The following is a 17,010-nucleotide window of genomic DNA, read 5'->3' as shown; positions in this document are numbered from 1 at the left end:
CCTGCTTAGACTGCTGCCTCCGCGATCCGGCCCCGGATAAGCGGAAGAAAATGGAATGGAATATTACTTTGGAACAAAGGGTAATGGAATGGAATGGAAATGGACCAATCACAATTTTTCTTCCAGTGGTATCTGGGTAAATCAGTGACTTCCCCTGCAGACACTGAACGAAAGAAACACCTGCATGGATCTGTTCAAACAGCTGAGTGCGGGGACATCGCCGGGCGCACGTGTCTGGATCATGGAGGTATCAGATCAGATCCATGGTCTGGATCGTGGATCTATCATGGAAATTTTGATCCATAGAATCTATTAAAATAACTGGACATGCAAGAGGAGGCTAAACTCTGTGAAAGGTCGGTACGGTAGCCTTCTGAATATTAATGTAGAGGTTATCGTCACGTCAGTAACTTATTTTTCTGCTTTCAACTGCTAACGCGCCTGTTAGCATTACAAATAAACTTTAAAACTTAAAATAAAGAAATAGTAAAGTCTTTAGCTGATCATAGTTTTCACCTCTAGATGGCGACATTGTGAATTTTCAGGAGCGAGATGATTCAATATGAGAAAATAAAGCAATTCAAATTCAATAAATGAATTTGATAGTCAAAATTTCTCTGAAGAATCTGGTGGCATGCACGGAGGTCCAGACAACAAGGGAGAGAGAAAGTAAAGGAGGAAGAGAGAGGGAGAGGCAGAGAAAGAGAGATTTTGGGGGACTCTGTTTGCACTGGCACCGACTTTTTGCCTCTCTCCAAGCTCTTTGGATGGATAGTTTTGTGAAGACTCACAAGACAGATTTTTTTTGGTGGTGCCCCCTGCAAGTACTGTGGGTAATGTGTGTGCGCGGAGCAATGGCACTGTGGACACCCCACTATGAACGTTACACGAAAAGTTAAATGGTGCACCTTTAAGATGAATGCAACTTTTAAATTTTCTGTCAACATGAAGCTTTTTGGTGTTATCAACTTGTGTTCTGAATGTTTATTTTACTGTTAAGGGTATTTACACACAATTATTGACATCATAACCAAATAACATTCAGTTCCTTATTTCTCTATCTGAAAAAAGTCAAATTTATGTAGAATGTGCTGCCTAATAACTTTTTGGAGTATAGATTGAATTGAAAATTATATTAATAAAAAAAAAAAAAAAAAAAAAGATTCGTTAATTAATGAGTTGCACACAAATTAATTCAAAGTGCTTTTCAGAATAGGAAAGATCAGATCAGATCACAATGCAAACAAATCAAAACATAAATAACCATAATAAAATTACCATTAAAAGAGAAGAGTGCAGAATAAAAACATAGTAGAGATCTGCCTCACATGTTCAAAAAGACTTAAACATGCATAAAACTGAAATGCTGACTCCCCATGTTTAGTACTGACTCAAGGCATCGTATACGGTACGTTGCTTCAGTATCTTCCTTCATGGAACATTCCTGGTATAATTACTTCTACATACTTCTTGATTTGTCATAGTTTGATGTTGCAACTTGGAAGTGACAATATTATAGACCAAGTTGAGAGCTATACACTTCATTACATTGTGTGCCTTACAAAACTCAGTTAGACTGACAAGTGATGACATGTCTTCGCTTCCTGGATTGTTGACTCAGACGTGTTGGGTCAAATAGGGATCTCCAAAAGTACTTAAGCAACACTGGGGATTATGCATGACTAAAATATTCACCTTAGGTACTGAATTTAAAAAAATACACAACTAAGAAACACAAAACTAAGAACCGAAGATAAGAAAAGGTATAAGTTTATTTATCTATATACAAGACATATTTACATTTCAGTTTTTACATTTCAAAAAGCACAGTCTGTGATACATTCAGAAACCAAAAATGGCTCATTGGCATTTGAATCTAAATAAATAGACAAGAAAAATGAAATAAACTATACACCATCAGTCAAAATTGAAAACTGCATTTAACATTTTTTTCTTAACTTGTTTCAACTTTATGTGATACATTTGTGAACCAAGTGTTTCAAATAGGTGCTACAATATTTAGACAAATTTTGAATTAGCAATTCTTTTTCCAGACAGAAGAGTTTGTTTATCTGCTTTACATGTTTACATGCTGCTTTTGAGGAAGGCTAAAGTTTAAAACTGAAGTCAGCATGATATATATATATATATATATATATATATATATATATATATATATATATATATATATATATAGATATAGATATATATAGATATATATATATATATAGATATATATAGATATAGATATATAGATGGATAGATATACATACACACAGACACAACGTTGTTATTACTGACAATATTTAAGTCTATTAAATAAGAGAAAGTCTATTTCACAAAATTAGTCCAAAAAATGTTTTGTCTAGTTCAGACGTGTCTGCTGTGTTCTACTCCTCACTAATAACAGTTTGCAGCAGCACTCACATTTTGTAGGACTTTATTGAAACTGGTGGCAGATAACTTCCAAACGATACATAGTGCCTGTTTAAATATATTAAAGATCACAGAATTGTTATATTGTGTTATTGATACTTTGCAGCTGATGTCATTCCCATGGGGGTGTGATGCTAACTGTAGGCACTGCTCTGTCTGAAGCTCTGTTACTCACGTTAGATTTGAATCTGAGCTTTGTTTTAACACAATCTGACTAAAAAGAACTGACTTGACTGTAACTACTACAAGTAATCTGATTTGTGCTGTTAATCAAATCCCATAAAATGACAGTCACAAGATAGTGGTAAGTCAGATTTTGTGAGTTCTGACTCGTACATGGCGACTGGAACATGCAGCGATCTTGTAATTTCTACTTGGAAACTCAGAGAACATTTCAGAGTCTGAATTAGAAAGTTCAACATGGCAAAGCCCTGCGTTTGGATAAAGTTTGATATCCAACAGTTAAAATATGGATTGTACTTGTATTATTTTCCCTTCAATTGTTCCCTGCTCTCTACCTGCTTCTGTGAACCTGCTCCTGCACAGCCCATGAGCCTCGACAATTAGAAATGCGCTGTTATGCTAAAAAATGTTTTACTTCATCCTCATTTTGACCAATTTAAGCACTTTCGTAGTAGTTATTACTTAATTGAATCGTTACTGTAATATTCTGGTCATTGTTTTTCCAACTTGACTACTGAAAAGTGCATCTGATGTTGAACTCAGCATAACTCTCAACTTTTTGAAAATCACATACCTACATGTGACCATGAACGCTCATCTAGATCACAGGTTCCTGAAAGTGGTTGTTTGAATCCAATTTGTACCTTAAATTTTTTTTTGACAGTGTTTGCTAATGTCTACATTGTTTCACCATGGTAACTGCTGAACATTTTGCCATAGATGTATTCCTGCCCCTTATTTACACATACATTTGAATGGCGCCGTAAGCTTGCTCATCAGAACGTGGTACGCCTGTCTAAACTGCCTGTTCATGATAGCGTACAGCACTGGGTTAATACAACTATTTAACCAGGTCAGATTAGCACTGAACATATGGAGCACTTGAGGTGCACGGTTATTTTTGTCCACAATATTTAGAATAATAAAAGGGAAAAAACACAAGACAAAACAGATAAAAACCGTGAAACACATTCTAGTTACTCTTTTAAACTCGCCCCCATCGTCTGCTGCAGTTGTAGAAGTTGGTTTGGGTTGTGGTTGGGCTTCTTGGTTAGGTTTAGGGCAAACCTGATTTGGAACAGCTACATTTTTCAAACTTTCAACAGATATTTCAGACTGTGTGGTATTTTCCGTGGTAGAACTATTAGCGACCCCACTTTCAACGCCGCTGTCTGTCCCTGAACTGACGATCACTGGTTTCTTTTTGGAAGATCTCCGACTTAGCCTGTACTTAAGTAGTGCTTGTGATGCTATCTTCACACGCTTGTAAATGAGCAAGTAAAAGATACCAACGCATCCAAGGCCAACAAAAAAGTAGAAAAACAGCAAAATTGTTGTATAAGGTCTCCCTTTGGTCCTATGAAAACTACAAGTACAGACATTTGGTACAAAAACGTAGACAGACCATAGCGGGGCGAAGCTACCAATACCCAACGCCCAAGCGAAAATCACAAGCAACACAATCCCGTGTTTGGAGAAAACTTTGTCAAACGTTTGTCGTTTTGCCACCAACAAATATCGTCCAATGGCAAGAAGACATAGGGTGATGATGGAAACAGCATTGGAGACGAAGAGGAGGAACCCAAACATCCTGCACCAAGTTTCGCCGGTACGCCAATGGAGATGCAAGTAAGAATCAACTGATATTGGCTGCAAGATCGTGCAGTACAGGAGGTCCGCTATGGCCAGGTTGACAATGAGAACGTTGAAGCGTGTGCGGAGGCGGGGGTCCAAGGAGAAGGCGAAAACGGTGAGGAGGTTTCCCAGAGTTCCAGTGATGGTGACAGCGCAGCCCCAAACCACAGCGAAGTATCGGTATCCCAGAACAGAAGGGGAGGAACAGGAGAACGGATCCGTCTGGTTACTGAAATTTGTACTGGTAGAGCTGGAAGAAAAATCAAGAAGATTAGATTTGCAATTTATGTTTCAATGATATATTATGAATTCAATATTCAAAGTGCCCATTTTAAACATGTTCAGGGGCATTAACATTTCAGAGAAGATTGAACTGATAAACTAATACAACAATCACATGCAGTTTCAGAATGTGTTAACAGGGTTTTTAACATAATAAGACAGGGTGTGAAGAATCTCTCAGTCGTCCAGGTAGAATCCACTTCACTGAAGAAGCAGCTTGGATGAGCTGCGAAACGTCTTCAACCAAACTAACTTTTGTCCAGTCGACCAACTGAATTTTTCTCCTCATAATAAGACAGGATTGCTAATTGCAATGATTTAGATTAATCTTGCAGTCCTAGAAAGATTAGAATTAGATGGTGTTTGGAATTACAGAAATCTGCAATGTTTTTCAATCCCTTATGATTTTTTCCCCTGTTTTTTCCTCCATGTGTGTCCCTGCCTGGCTAAACCACCTGAATTCGAGGAGATGTAGCCGGAGACTAGAATCACATTTTCAAAAAATATTGAGGAAGTGTGTATTCACCTAAAAAGTTACATGGTACTTCTTTAATACATGTTATATTTAGGGGTGTCAAATTATCGCGTTAATTGCGATTAATTAATTACAGTCATATTTAGCGCGTTATGTTTTTTAATCGCGTTAATCTCATTTTTAATCTCTAACTTTAGTGTTTCTGTATGCGAGTTGCTTTATTATAAAACCTGTTTTTATGTGTTGTTGGGACAACAACACACACACACACACACAAAAAAAAAAACACATTTATACATTTTTTTATTTCGGTAATTCCACTCATTGCCGGAAACCCACACAAAACGGGCACAGTAACAGCGATGTAAACGTCACTGTTAACGTTGGCGGCGTCAGTCGCACAGTGGACGAGGTCGTAGAGCCAGTAGAACAGAGTCAGCAGTGCACAGGTAAAAACGCATTCGTGTCTTGGAAATTATTCTCCCGACGTGAAATATAAAAGAAAATAACTAATATAATATCGCCTACAACTTAAATGTCACTGGTGAAAACAACCTGCATAGACTCATGATGTCTGCACTACTGTCCTATAGTGACCTGCCACATGAGGGGACACGCACACAAACACAAACACACACAAACACAAACACACACCTTCATCATCGTCATTAACCTGAGAACGCGCGGACCACGTTTCCTTCCGTAGTTACTGCGCGGACACCGACGTGCTCCCGTGAGCCGCGTGTGGATCGTGTTTTCTCGCGTACGCTGCGTAAACCGAGCTTCCTCCTGTGCGCCTCTAAACCAGAACTAACACCAAGACTAAAACCAGGACTTATCCAGTCCAGGACTAAACCAGGTCTAAACCAGGACTAAACCAGGACTAAACCAGAACTAAAACCAGAACTCAAACCAGGTCTAAACCAGGACTAAACCAGAACTAAAACCAGAACTAAAACCAGAACTACAACCAGGACTAAACCAGGACTAAACCAGAACTAAAACCAGAACTAAAACCAGAACTAAAACCAGGTCTAAACCAGGACTAAACCAGGACCAAACCAGAACTAACACCAGGACTAAAACCAGGATTAATTCATTCCAGGACTAAACTAGAACTAAACTAGGACTAAAGTAGGACTAAAGCAGGTCTAAACCAGGACTAAAACAAGGACTAAAACCAGTGATCTCATATATAAAGCATTTCTCTATCAATAATATTTTTAATATGGTTAAGGAAAGACTGAACTTTTTATTGTCTTTAAGTAGACAAAAGTTATTATGTTCAGATTTCCTCGTCTTTGCTACTTTACAGCAGTTTCTTATTCATGGAGACTTGGGCTCAACAGCCAATTTGGGGAGATTTGTTAAACAATAAATGACTTTATCAAGTCACTTTTTTTGTTCTATATCAGTCTTTTGATCTGCCACAATAATGTAATAATGAATTTAAATGAAAATACCTCAAATTGAAGGCTTTTCTCAGCAATTTTTAGGTGAGATTAAAATGAAATGAATTAGATTAATTAATTACAGATCATAATTAATTAATCTCTCAATTTTTTTAATCGCATGGCAGCACTAGTTATATTATAACTCTATAACTATTATTAACTATTAACTATTAACTTCAGCTTGAATTTGAGTTTTTCCATACTGTACCAACAGCACAAATGAGTTCAGGACATTTTTCATTACTGTAGCAACACTATAAACCCCTTATAGACCCCACTGTGTATAGATTCAAATCAGCCATTTACACTTGCAAATTTTTTTGGGACAAATCAGGCGCAACATGTATAAAAACTTGTTTTTCTTGTTGAATTTTCAGATTTGTACTTTTGTGATTTTAGTAAAAATCAAAATTAAACACTGAAGTTGTACATGTAATAAGAGAATTTTACTTGCAAAACTTTTTTTTCCACAAATCATTATTTACACATTCATAATTGAAATTTTGATTTATTGTAACCATTATAAAGAATATTTGTGTTGCTCTTTGTTATTGTCCAAGTAATTTACTTTGTCAGTAAAGTTTGTCTAAGTCTAATTTGGAAAGAATGATGATACAGCACCAACAGAAAAGAACAAATTATTTATTTATCTTTTTATTTGGATAACTCTGAGATGCACCATCGCTTTTTGAAGGAGGCTTTTCAAGACAATAAAGCGAACAGAGAATTTCATTAGCTTAAATAAAGGTGAATATAATGCAAGACAATGCTCTGAGCTCCTGTATTGTATTTCACCGGATTGGATTAGACTGTCAATCCCTTTGTTATTGTTGTAAATAGGTATGGGACAATAACTGGTGTTAGGGTGTACTGTGCTATTGAAATGCCCAATACTGTTTTCTGTTTACTTTCTGATTATTCTGATAACTGATAGCTAAAGCTAGTTGTAGTAGTAGTACTAGTAACAGTAGTAGCAGTAGTAGTAGTAGTAGTACTGTTTTCCTACCTGTTGAATGTGTCCATCTTATGTCCTCTCTCTTGGTGGCCTGTGCTGTAGGCTGGTCTGATTCTCTTCCTGACAGTAGTATCTATCAGCAGTAATGTTTAGTATTATCACTAGCTGCTGTAGTAGCAGTATTAGATTATATTATATGACCTCTCTCTCTCTCCCTCATGAGTTGTGGGCAGGTCTGATCCTCTTCCTGATGTACTATCTGTTTTATGAGGTGTGTATTGCCTCACTCTCTGACGACTCACCCTTATTGTGCTGCAGGAATTTCCAAGAATATAGAGAAGTGCCAAAGTTCCAGTATCCTATAGTATGCAGAATTGACCCTTGTGAGCTGTAAAATAAGATAAGATATGATAAAATAATCCTTTATTGTCTCCCATGGGAGTAATTTGTCGTGGAACAGGGGATCACTTGCTTTATCAAAAGACAGGACAACACAACAACAAAAGCACCATACAAACACCACCATAGAATATAAATAAATAAGAGACCAAGTATGACCACGAGTGACACACCAACAGGACCTTTAAGTCACTCTATACAGGCAAACCCTTCATAATATAATATCATATTCTATTAATAATTGCACACTCCCTAAGCCTATGTGCAGTTTTGATTGCACTGTAAGATAACGTTACGATAATGTTGTTACCTCATCAAAACATAACTGGAGTTGTGTTTTGTTTCATTCATTCATAACCCTAACCCTAACCACATGTTTGAGTAATCCTTTATTATTAGACTGTCTTCATCTCCAAAGTTCAAAATACTCTGTTCCACCGTGTGATGTTATGTGGTAGCTTTCAACAGCTACCTTTTAGCCTTTGTTCAGTTGGGATTTATTATTTCAGGGCTGAAATCATACAAATTACTTTAGTGAAGGTTTATGGAGTTTAAAAATAAACTTGAGCATTTCCTGTATTAGTACTTGACATAATAAGGTGGAACTAAGTGCTTTCTGTTTGAGAGAAAAACACTGCCTAAATATGCAGGGTTTGCGTGTTAAATGTGTGTATGTCTTTAATGAGGAAACAACATTATAGCATAGATTAGGCTGTGTGTAATTATGACGTGGTATGATATTTACATAGAATGCTTTCAAATAGAAGCACCGGCTTAGTTGTAACTTTTAATTGCAATTGCTATCTATTACTATTACACTTAATTATCTTCATGAACGTAAGCCAAGTTGCAGGTTAGGAGAGCGGTGGAGAAGTACCCTCACAATAAAAATTTTTAAAGATAGCTTTCAGAAACTTAGACTACTTAAATTAATTTTACTTTACAACTACCACTGCATATTAATGTTAAAGCTTCAGTTTTGAAAAGGGCTGATATGTATATTGTTTATGTGCTCTTTAGTTTAGTTTTGACAAAGGAAGGAAGTTGCTTTGCGGTCTGCACGTTGACCATGGTTCCTGTAGGTTGCGGCCAAATGACAATCATGAATAATATTAAGGTATTAATAGTAGTTATTCTTTAATATTGCTGACTTTGCCATATTTTAGGATGATTAGGTATGTTATAACTGAATGAATCATTTTTGGTTTAGCTCCTCCTCTGAATTGATGAAGTTGGTTACAGTACTGTAATGGAGCTGACTGAACGCCTTATAATGGAACAAAAGTACATAGGACAAGGTGAGGACGACTGAGAGATTCTTCATACATAGGACAAGGGCAACTTGAAATGCATTTTTTGCATGCAATTTTTGTTTCATTCACACATGTTAAACACACAAATTCTGCTTATTAGTTTAGGTTGAAGTTAACTTGAAAACTATTACTACATGACATCACAAGGTGGAACAAAGCATTTTGAGCTTTGGAGATGTAGACAGACTAAACAGCAGATAATATAGTCTTACTCAAATGTGTGAATGAAATAAAATACAACTACAGGTATGTTTTTGAGAAGGTAACAACACTGCACCAAGGCTCAAAGCACACAAGGATAAATTTAGCTTAATATAAGACCTTTAACCATTTCACTTCTTAAAGGCATTGTACCAAATTTGTACTGGCTTAAAATTTGTACTGTCTTAAAAGGTGAAAAACATAACTAGTTCATTTTAAACGGTTTGCAATTATCCAAGTTGTAAGTGGTTATTCCTTACTTACCTTATGCAGTCTGAGCATCCTTATTGTTCACCATGATGAGTTTATAAGCACATGTCTCAACCAGTGCAACCAGTAATGCTAACAATAACTAGCATGCTAAACTTATCATTAGAGGCAGACCAGTACACAGGTGACTTATTATGACTTCAACAGCTGCTTATACAATATATCTGGAGTGGGGCAACACAAATTTTGCTCAGATACATGGAAAAAATCATGTACAGGCCCTTTAATAGTTTTTTGCAGACATCTCTGAAACCAGACCTCTGAAAGTAAGAAGTTGGTTTCTGTAACTGTGGTGACTGAAAACCTCATATTGAAACTGAAGTAAATAGGACAGAGGCAACAGTGAAAAACAAGAGAGAAATAGAAAATTGCACCTCTACTTTCTTTAAATAATTCACTTACAGTAAATATATTTTCTAGAGATATTTTTGTGTTCTCTGAAAAGAAGTTCCTGCTGGTAATAACATTCTTGTTTATTCTTATCTTAGATTCGCAAGTTTTGGTTTTGGAATGCCGTGGTTTTCATGTTTGTTACTGATGTTCATATAATGTATTTGTACTTTCTACAAATCAGTGTGAATGTATTGTTGCAGAATCAGAAATCAAAGTCCCAAACTGTTACTTATTTCAGGTAAAAGTCAAATTTGCTTTCTGGATTGGTCCTAGTTTAGTGGGTGGCTGTTTTTGTGGCTACTAGTTTTTGATTTTTTTTGTTTTTTGAGCATCTAATAATTAATTAATTAATTAATCATTGCATTTAGATAGCACCTTTCAAGACAACCACAGTGCTTTACAGCTCATTGTTCATTCACTCCACACTCATGGTGGCAAATTACTATTGGAGCCACAGCTGCCCTGGGGCAGACTGACGGAAGCGAGGCTGCCAATCTGTGCCATCAGCTCTTCCCACTACCACCATCACTCACAGACACACCACTTTCATACTGGGCAATGAGGGTGAAGTGCCTTGCTTACGGACACAATGACAGTTTTTTGCAACTGGTGCCCCACTGTCACACCTGGAATTCCCAATGGTCTCATACCCAAGTACTAACCAGGCCCGACCTTGCTTAGCTTCTGAGATCTGACGAAATCAGGCTTTGACAAGGCCAAATCATGGGATTTTAACCAACTAAAAAGTACAGCATATGCAGTTCAAAGGATACTGTTGGATTTTGTGAACTGAGCTGTTTTTCCCTTGTCCATGGAGACTGTTTCAGAAGCTAGCTAAGACGGTAGGCTATGGACATTTGAGATGCTACAAGCTACACCATATGGAAGCAAATGTAGCAGAAGACCTTCAGAAGTAACACTCCAAGACCCTCCAGAGGAAACACTTTGAGGGAATGAATCATTTCATCACAACAGAAACACTAGAGCGGAATAAGAACAAGGCCTTTCCTGTTGTGTTGACAGGGCTCCCCCTGAAGTCTGCTGTGATGCTTCAGGACACAGAAGAGGGACACTTTTGGCTCTTTCTCTTTTTAAGATCTGCTGACCCTACCTGACCAGTCCTCCTGTAAAACTGCCCTGAGACCTTTAACTGTGAGTACACAGAGCACTGAGAAGCGCAGTGGAAATGTCGTTGCAACAAAACTTGAATTTCCCTTCAAATTTCCAGGATTAATAAAATATCTCTTTCTGCATTTGAGAGCCATGTGCTGTCATGTGCTGTGACTGTGATTGGAGTGTCTTAGGTTTGGATGGAGGTTTTTCACGCTCTATGGTCCCATTCCATACTCTTGTAGATTCAAACGGAATGAAGGGACTGGCTGGTCATGTAGGCACAATACCAAACAAATAGCCTCTGTTTGATCAGTTTGACTAGTAGTTCTTACTTTGGGTAAAACTATATTTAGAAGACATTTACAACCACTTTTTGTAGTTTATTGGCATATATTATTACATTTGAAAAAGAAAATGAAAAATGACAAAAATCAGCAAACATGGCTTACAACCAGAGACTTACTGTTTATAGAGCTGTTATAATTTAACAATAAGGAAGCCCCAACATGTAACATTTTTCAAGTTATTTACATTTACAATAGACTATAACAATAATACATCTGTAGACATTTTTATTGCAGTTAAAGTTCAGGAGTGCTCAGACTAATATTGCTTCAAAGTCCAAAATTTCAGGAAACCATTGCACTTGTCTAAAGCAGAGTTAAATAAATAGTAAATATGTCTCGCTACATTTAAGTATTTTCTTTGCATACATTTTATTTAGGAGTGGGCAATATGGCAAAAAAAAAAAAAATTATAGTAGTGTAATGTTTCTCATTTTGGAATTAAACTTATTTATCTCCATGGAGACAAATTACTGGCTACTGGTATCTCAGTGCATATTTTCACTTTTTGAGCAATAAAATACCAATTAAATAAATGCAAGTTAGAGACATTTAATGACATATTGTGTAAGATTCTAGGCTAAGTAATAGCATCTTATCACTAATGCTGTTTCCTTCAACTTAGCATTCATACTACTCTGTGATGGGTTATATCCGCCTGCCACTCACCTAGGTTATGACAGAAGCTGACCAATAGGAGGAGAGGGTGAGAAAAGTGCTTTCAATCATAGAAAAGTACAAAATCACCATATAACCATCACATATCTGATCAAGTTGGCTTAATAATATAATTTTTTGTCATATTGCCCACCCCACATATAGAGCTGAGAGTCACTTGTCGTCTGCTGAAATGCTGGTGTCTTTTATGCCACTGTTTTGACGCGTTGATTAAGAAGTGATCTGGGAATAATTTTTAATGAATTCAAATACCTGCTAAAATAATGCTATATAGGCCAATGGTAGGACTGCAAAAGATATGAAAATGTATCATAATATTGGCTATTGTTATAACATTATAGACCAGGTAAAAAAATTTAAACTTTTGCCCACTTTTCACATAATTTTCTTATTTTAAAATTCAGCCAATTCAGTTGGAATGTTCCACAGTATGGCATTAAAACTATCTCCATGGAGACACCAGTCTGTAACAGGTCAGATCTGTGGAGATGCAGTCCTGCTCACAGTAAAAATGCATGTGTTTCAAGGCATATTTATAGAAATGTTACTGAAATGTTTTGAAATGCAATATAAATATGTGTAATGCCATACTGTGGAATGAAGACAAGCAGACGGAGGACCGTGTGCATCACAAAAGTAACAAAGTACAACTTTACTTTCTAAAGGGCCCACATTATGCCATATTTTGATGTATTTCATAATATTGTTTCCTCATTAAAAACATACCTGGAGTTGTGTTTTGTTTCAATCACACATTTTTAACATGCAAACCCTGTCCATTTAGAGTTCTTCTCTAAAACTGAAAACACATTGTTCCACCTTTTGATGTCACATGGTAATACAGGATCTGAACTAAATGAAGAAGGTAGCTGTTAACTTGAAAACCACCATTAAATGAAATCAAATTGGTACAGGGCATTTTGAACTTTGGAGATGTAGACACATAATGCAGGATTACTGAAACATATCTGAACAAACAAAACACAACTCCAGGTTTGTTTTTGAGGAGATAACATAACACGGCTAAAAGCTTACTCAAGTCCATTTTGTGCAATATAGAACCTTTCAGTAGGCGTTAAAATATTGCAGAGTAAGTTATAATGTTACTAGACAAATAATACAATACATTTATATATTGTGCAGCCCCAACTCACAGTGATAAAACTAGTAATTTCCACCAATGAAACAAACCAGTTTTTAGCAGTAAAGTGCAGATACAGAAATTAAATAATTTCAATATCTTTAGGGTCAAGAATACACACACAAGTTCATTGTTAGCTTCCACCATGTTGTTGTTTTTTCAGACTGCTACACACAGAATTATGCCATATAACTTTCACTACTTTTCTATCTTTCTGCATTTGTCACCAAAATGTGTCACGAATGGCTTCATGTGCGGTTATTCCCAAAAACATCCGCTTTTTAAGACGTAATTTTTGACAAGTTTTAGTTCCTTATTTGACTTCCTGTTTTGATGGAACATGGGTAAATATAGTCCACATTTGCCAGCTAAATCTAACTACATACATCATAGGAACAAATTGCTAATGACATTTTCTGTACCGCTTTTCTAACAGTGCTATAAGTCCATTATCATAATATAACCATTACTAACCAGCTACTTTGAATAATCCAGCAGGCATGTGTTTTCATAATATTGTAGCTTTGGATATGTACTTAGTCCTTGTAGATGAAACAGGTAGGAGAGGTAGGGTTCAAGTCCGATTTTATGCATTACTCTTTGATATTTTGACTTTTTATTGAAGTCTCTGGAATCTTAATGTGTCCGTTGATATTTAAGGGAAAATGTTGGTTTGATAAAGTCTTCCTTCATCTCAGTTTTTCCCTTGTTAGCAGCAGCAGTCCTCAGTTTGTACCACAGAGACCCATAGTATTTTAAGACTGTGTTTAAATCCACTCCCTTGTATATTTTGTTGTGAGTTTGTGTTGTCACGGTAACTCTATTCATACTTATTTTGTTACCACAAACACACATTTTTGGACAACATAATGCAGTTTTCAATACAGAGTTTTTTTTTTCTTTATATTACCATGTGGCCTTATAATAGTTATGTTATAGATCAAAAACATTCTCAAACTATTCAATAAAGGTTTAACACTTTTTTATTATTTTACAGAATTGATAGTTGTTCAAAAGTTGTGCAATTTCTGCTGTCTTTGATTCACTCTATGCATTCATTTCTAATAGTCTAGTGTTTTATTAGAGTTTTATTAGAGTTTTATTTTTATTTTATGTCTGACCATGTTTGAATGACTAAATAATATGGGTTTCAGAAGGTCCAAACTAAGTCCTCAAAATGGCACCTATCCAGGAAACTGACACCTGCTCAATCCATCCTCACCATAACACATCTTTCTCAGTCAGTCACTTATGCTCTGTGATGTACTGAGAATATATTGCCCTCTGCTATGTTTTTATCATTTATTATATTGTCCATTTTAGTCTAACTCTGTAGTGACTGAGGGAGTGGTTTTAGTTCACTGCCTAAACAGAGTCTATTATCTCTGATCTCTCTTCACAGTGCTCCTCTCCTCCTCTTCCTCAGTACGGGGTGAAGAGGATGGGTCCGTGTGCAGTGCGGATAGGTCCTGGGGCAGGCCTCAGCAGGCTCAGTGGTGCCCCCTGCAGCAGGTGGGGATGAGCTGCAGGACCTGGAGGACGAAGAGCCAATTGGTTTGAAGATGCTGCTGCCGCCATTGCTGCTGCCACTGCCAGAGGATTGGGCATGAGGCCAGGCCCGAGAGGCTTTGGAAGTTCCTTTGTGAAAATACACAAAATGGTAAGTTATAGGGGATATATTATGCACAATGAACTTGATTGTTATATAGCTTTTCCTTTTCATGATCTTATTCTGAGTTGCATTTTGAGTAATCCAGTGTCTGAGATTTGAGTGCTTCAAAAATCTGTGTTTTCACCTACTCCCTGTCCCCACCCACAGCCCTATACTTAACTTCAAAAATACAGACTTCTGGTCATCAAAATAATGTTTTGAAATGTCATGTAGCCATAAAAAAATTATATGAAAACACCATAAATGAAAATCTGCTGCTTGTAACAGTGAAATGCCACTGTGTAGGCATTCAGTGGATCTGTTATGGAGTAAGAAAGCTTTCAGAAATATTTGTGCGCATAGAATAGAAATCCGTGCGTATTTGGGAAATCCGTGCATATTTGGCTGTAGTTGCGCATAAAATAAATATTTGTATACTCTCAAATCAGTCCAGTCGTACATAAAATATATTGTGTGTATTTTATCCATCAGAATACGAATTGAAAAGTTATGATTACGCTTTCATTAGTATGAATACGAATTCATAGATGGGACTTTACTGTCAAAAATACGTCATCACTTCACAGACATTATTTATCGAGCAGAAGAAACATCGATCAAGATCAAGACTGTGCATGCTTAAGTTATAGCAGAGGGTAAAAACGGAGTAATGGCACAACAAGGAGCTAGAACAGCTGACCAACAAGTGGGTTAATTAAAATTTATTGTAAAAATGTCTTGTCTTGCCACATTGAATTCGGGAACCAAACGCTGTTGTGTAATATTATGTAGAAATACCTCTTCTAAATGGGAAATTGCACCTATATCTTAGACAACATAGTGGAGCCAGTTAGGGTTAGGGTTAGGGTTAACCCTAACCCTAACCCATCAGACGTAACGTTATCCCAGAGCTAACTGGCAAATATCAGCGTTCTCTGCATGTTTAGATTAAAACATTCACGGCTACAGCCACAGCGAGCAGTCAGTCAGTCTTAAAATTCATCTCTGCTGCATTTCTCGCATGAAATGTGACCAAAAGTTCCTCAGGATGCTGAAATGTCCCAATTTACACCAAACACTATCAAACTGTCCTGGTTACAGACATCACAGCCAATGAAATGTTACACATTACAGTTTAATACAGCTTCCAGCATCAATTAATATTCGTGTTTACAGGCAACACCTTGCTATGTATATTTAGCAGTAAGTACAACCGTGTCATGGTGTGGATGGATTTGCTAGTTCATTATAAGCCATTATAACTCATATATAACCCACTGTCTGTAACCAGGACAGTTTGATAGTGTTTGGTGTAAATTTGGGACATTTCAGCGTCCCGAGGAACTTTTCGTCACATTTCATGCGAGAATTGCAGCTGAGATGAAGGTTAAGACTGACTGACTGCTCGCTGTGGCTGTAGCCGTGAATGTTTTAATCTAAACATGCAGAGAACGCTGATATTTGCCAATTAGCTCTGGGATAACATTACGTCTGATGTTCGCCAACTGGCTCCACTATGTTATTTAAGATATAGGTGCAATTTCCCGCTCAGAGGAGGTATTTCTTCACAATATTACACAGCAGCGTTTGGTTCCCGAATTCGATGTGGCAAGACAAGACATTTTTACAAAAAATTTTAATTAACCCACTTGTTGGTCGCTGTTCTAGCTCCTTGTTGTGCCATTACTCCGTTTTTACCCTCTGCTATAACTTAAGCATGCACAGTCTTTATCTTGATCGATGTTTCTTCTGCTCGATAAATAATGCCTGTGAAGTGATGACATATTTTTGACAGAAAAATCCCATCTGTGAATTCGTATTCGTACTGATAAAAGCGTAATCATAAATTTTCATTTCGTGACTGTAATTCTTAACGTCGTAACTTAAAAAATAAAATAAAATTTGTATTCTGATGGATAAAATACATTACAATATTTTATGTACGACTGGACTCATTTGAGAGTTTACAAAAATGTATTTTATGCGCAACTACAGCCAAATATGCACGGATTTCCCAAATACGCACGGATTTCTATTCTATGCGCACAAATATTGCTGAAAGCTTTCTTACTCCATAATCTGTTTGC

At 36.7% G+C, this 17,010-nt stretch overlaps 2 protein-coding genes and 1 long non-coding RNA gene across 3 annotated transcripts in view; 1 reads left to right on the top strand and 2 right to left on the bottom strand.

Annotated features, from left to right (window-relative positions):
* Nucleotides 1–17,010, top strand: part of LOC129410965 (uncharacterized) — a 33,280-nt gene continuing 16,270 nt past the window's right edge. Inside the window, exons 1-2 of the long non-coding RNA XR_008633081.1 lie at nt 1–356; nt 14,675–14,932. This is a non-coding gene — a long non-coding RNA (uncharacterized LOC129410965). The remainder of the gene's footprint in view (nt 357–14,674; nt 14,933–17,010) is intronic.
* gpr84 (G protein-coupled receptor 84) lies at nt 2,424–7,657 on the bottom strand. The gene is made up of 2 exons (XM_020933822.2): nt 7,472–7,657; nt 2,424–4,504 (listed from the first exon to the last, which is right to left on the bottom strand). The coding sequence occupies exons 1-2, from the start codon at nt 7,486–7,488 to the stop codon at nt 3,355–3,357; spliced, it is 1,167 nt and encodes a 388-aa protein (XP_020789481.1). The 5' UTR covers nt 7,489–7,657; the 3' UTR covers nt 2,424–3,354.
* The window catches only part of LOC110168407 (zinc finger protein 385A-like), a 46,511-nt gene continuing 44,195 nt past the window's right edge, over nt 14,695–17,010 (bottom strand). The window contains exon 10 of the mRNA XM_055160176.1: nt 14,695–14,910. Within this exon, the coding sequence (XP_055016151.1) occupies nt 14,695–14,910 (216 nt within the window). The remainder of the gene's footprint in view (nt 14,911–17,010) is intronic.

This window comes from Boleophthalmus pectinirostris, unplaced genomic scaffold, assembly GCF_026225935.1.
Source record: "Boleophthalmus pectinirostris isolate CB_2022bp ecotype Guang Dong unplaced genomic scaffold, ASM2622593v1 HiC_scaffold_3, whole genome shotgun sequence".
Taxonomy (NCBI): Eukaryota; Metazoa; Chordata; class Actinopteri; order Gobiiformes; family Gobiidae; genus Boleophthalmus; species Boleophthalmus pectinirostris.
Note: the sequence above shows the minus strand (reverse complement) of the source record. Positions and strands in the feature narration are given on the sequence as shown.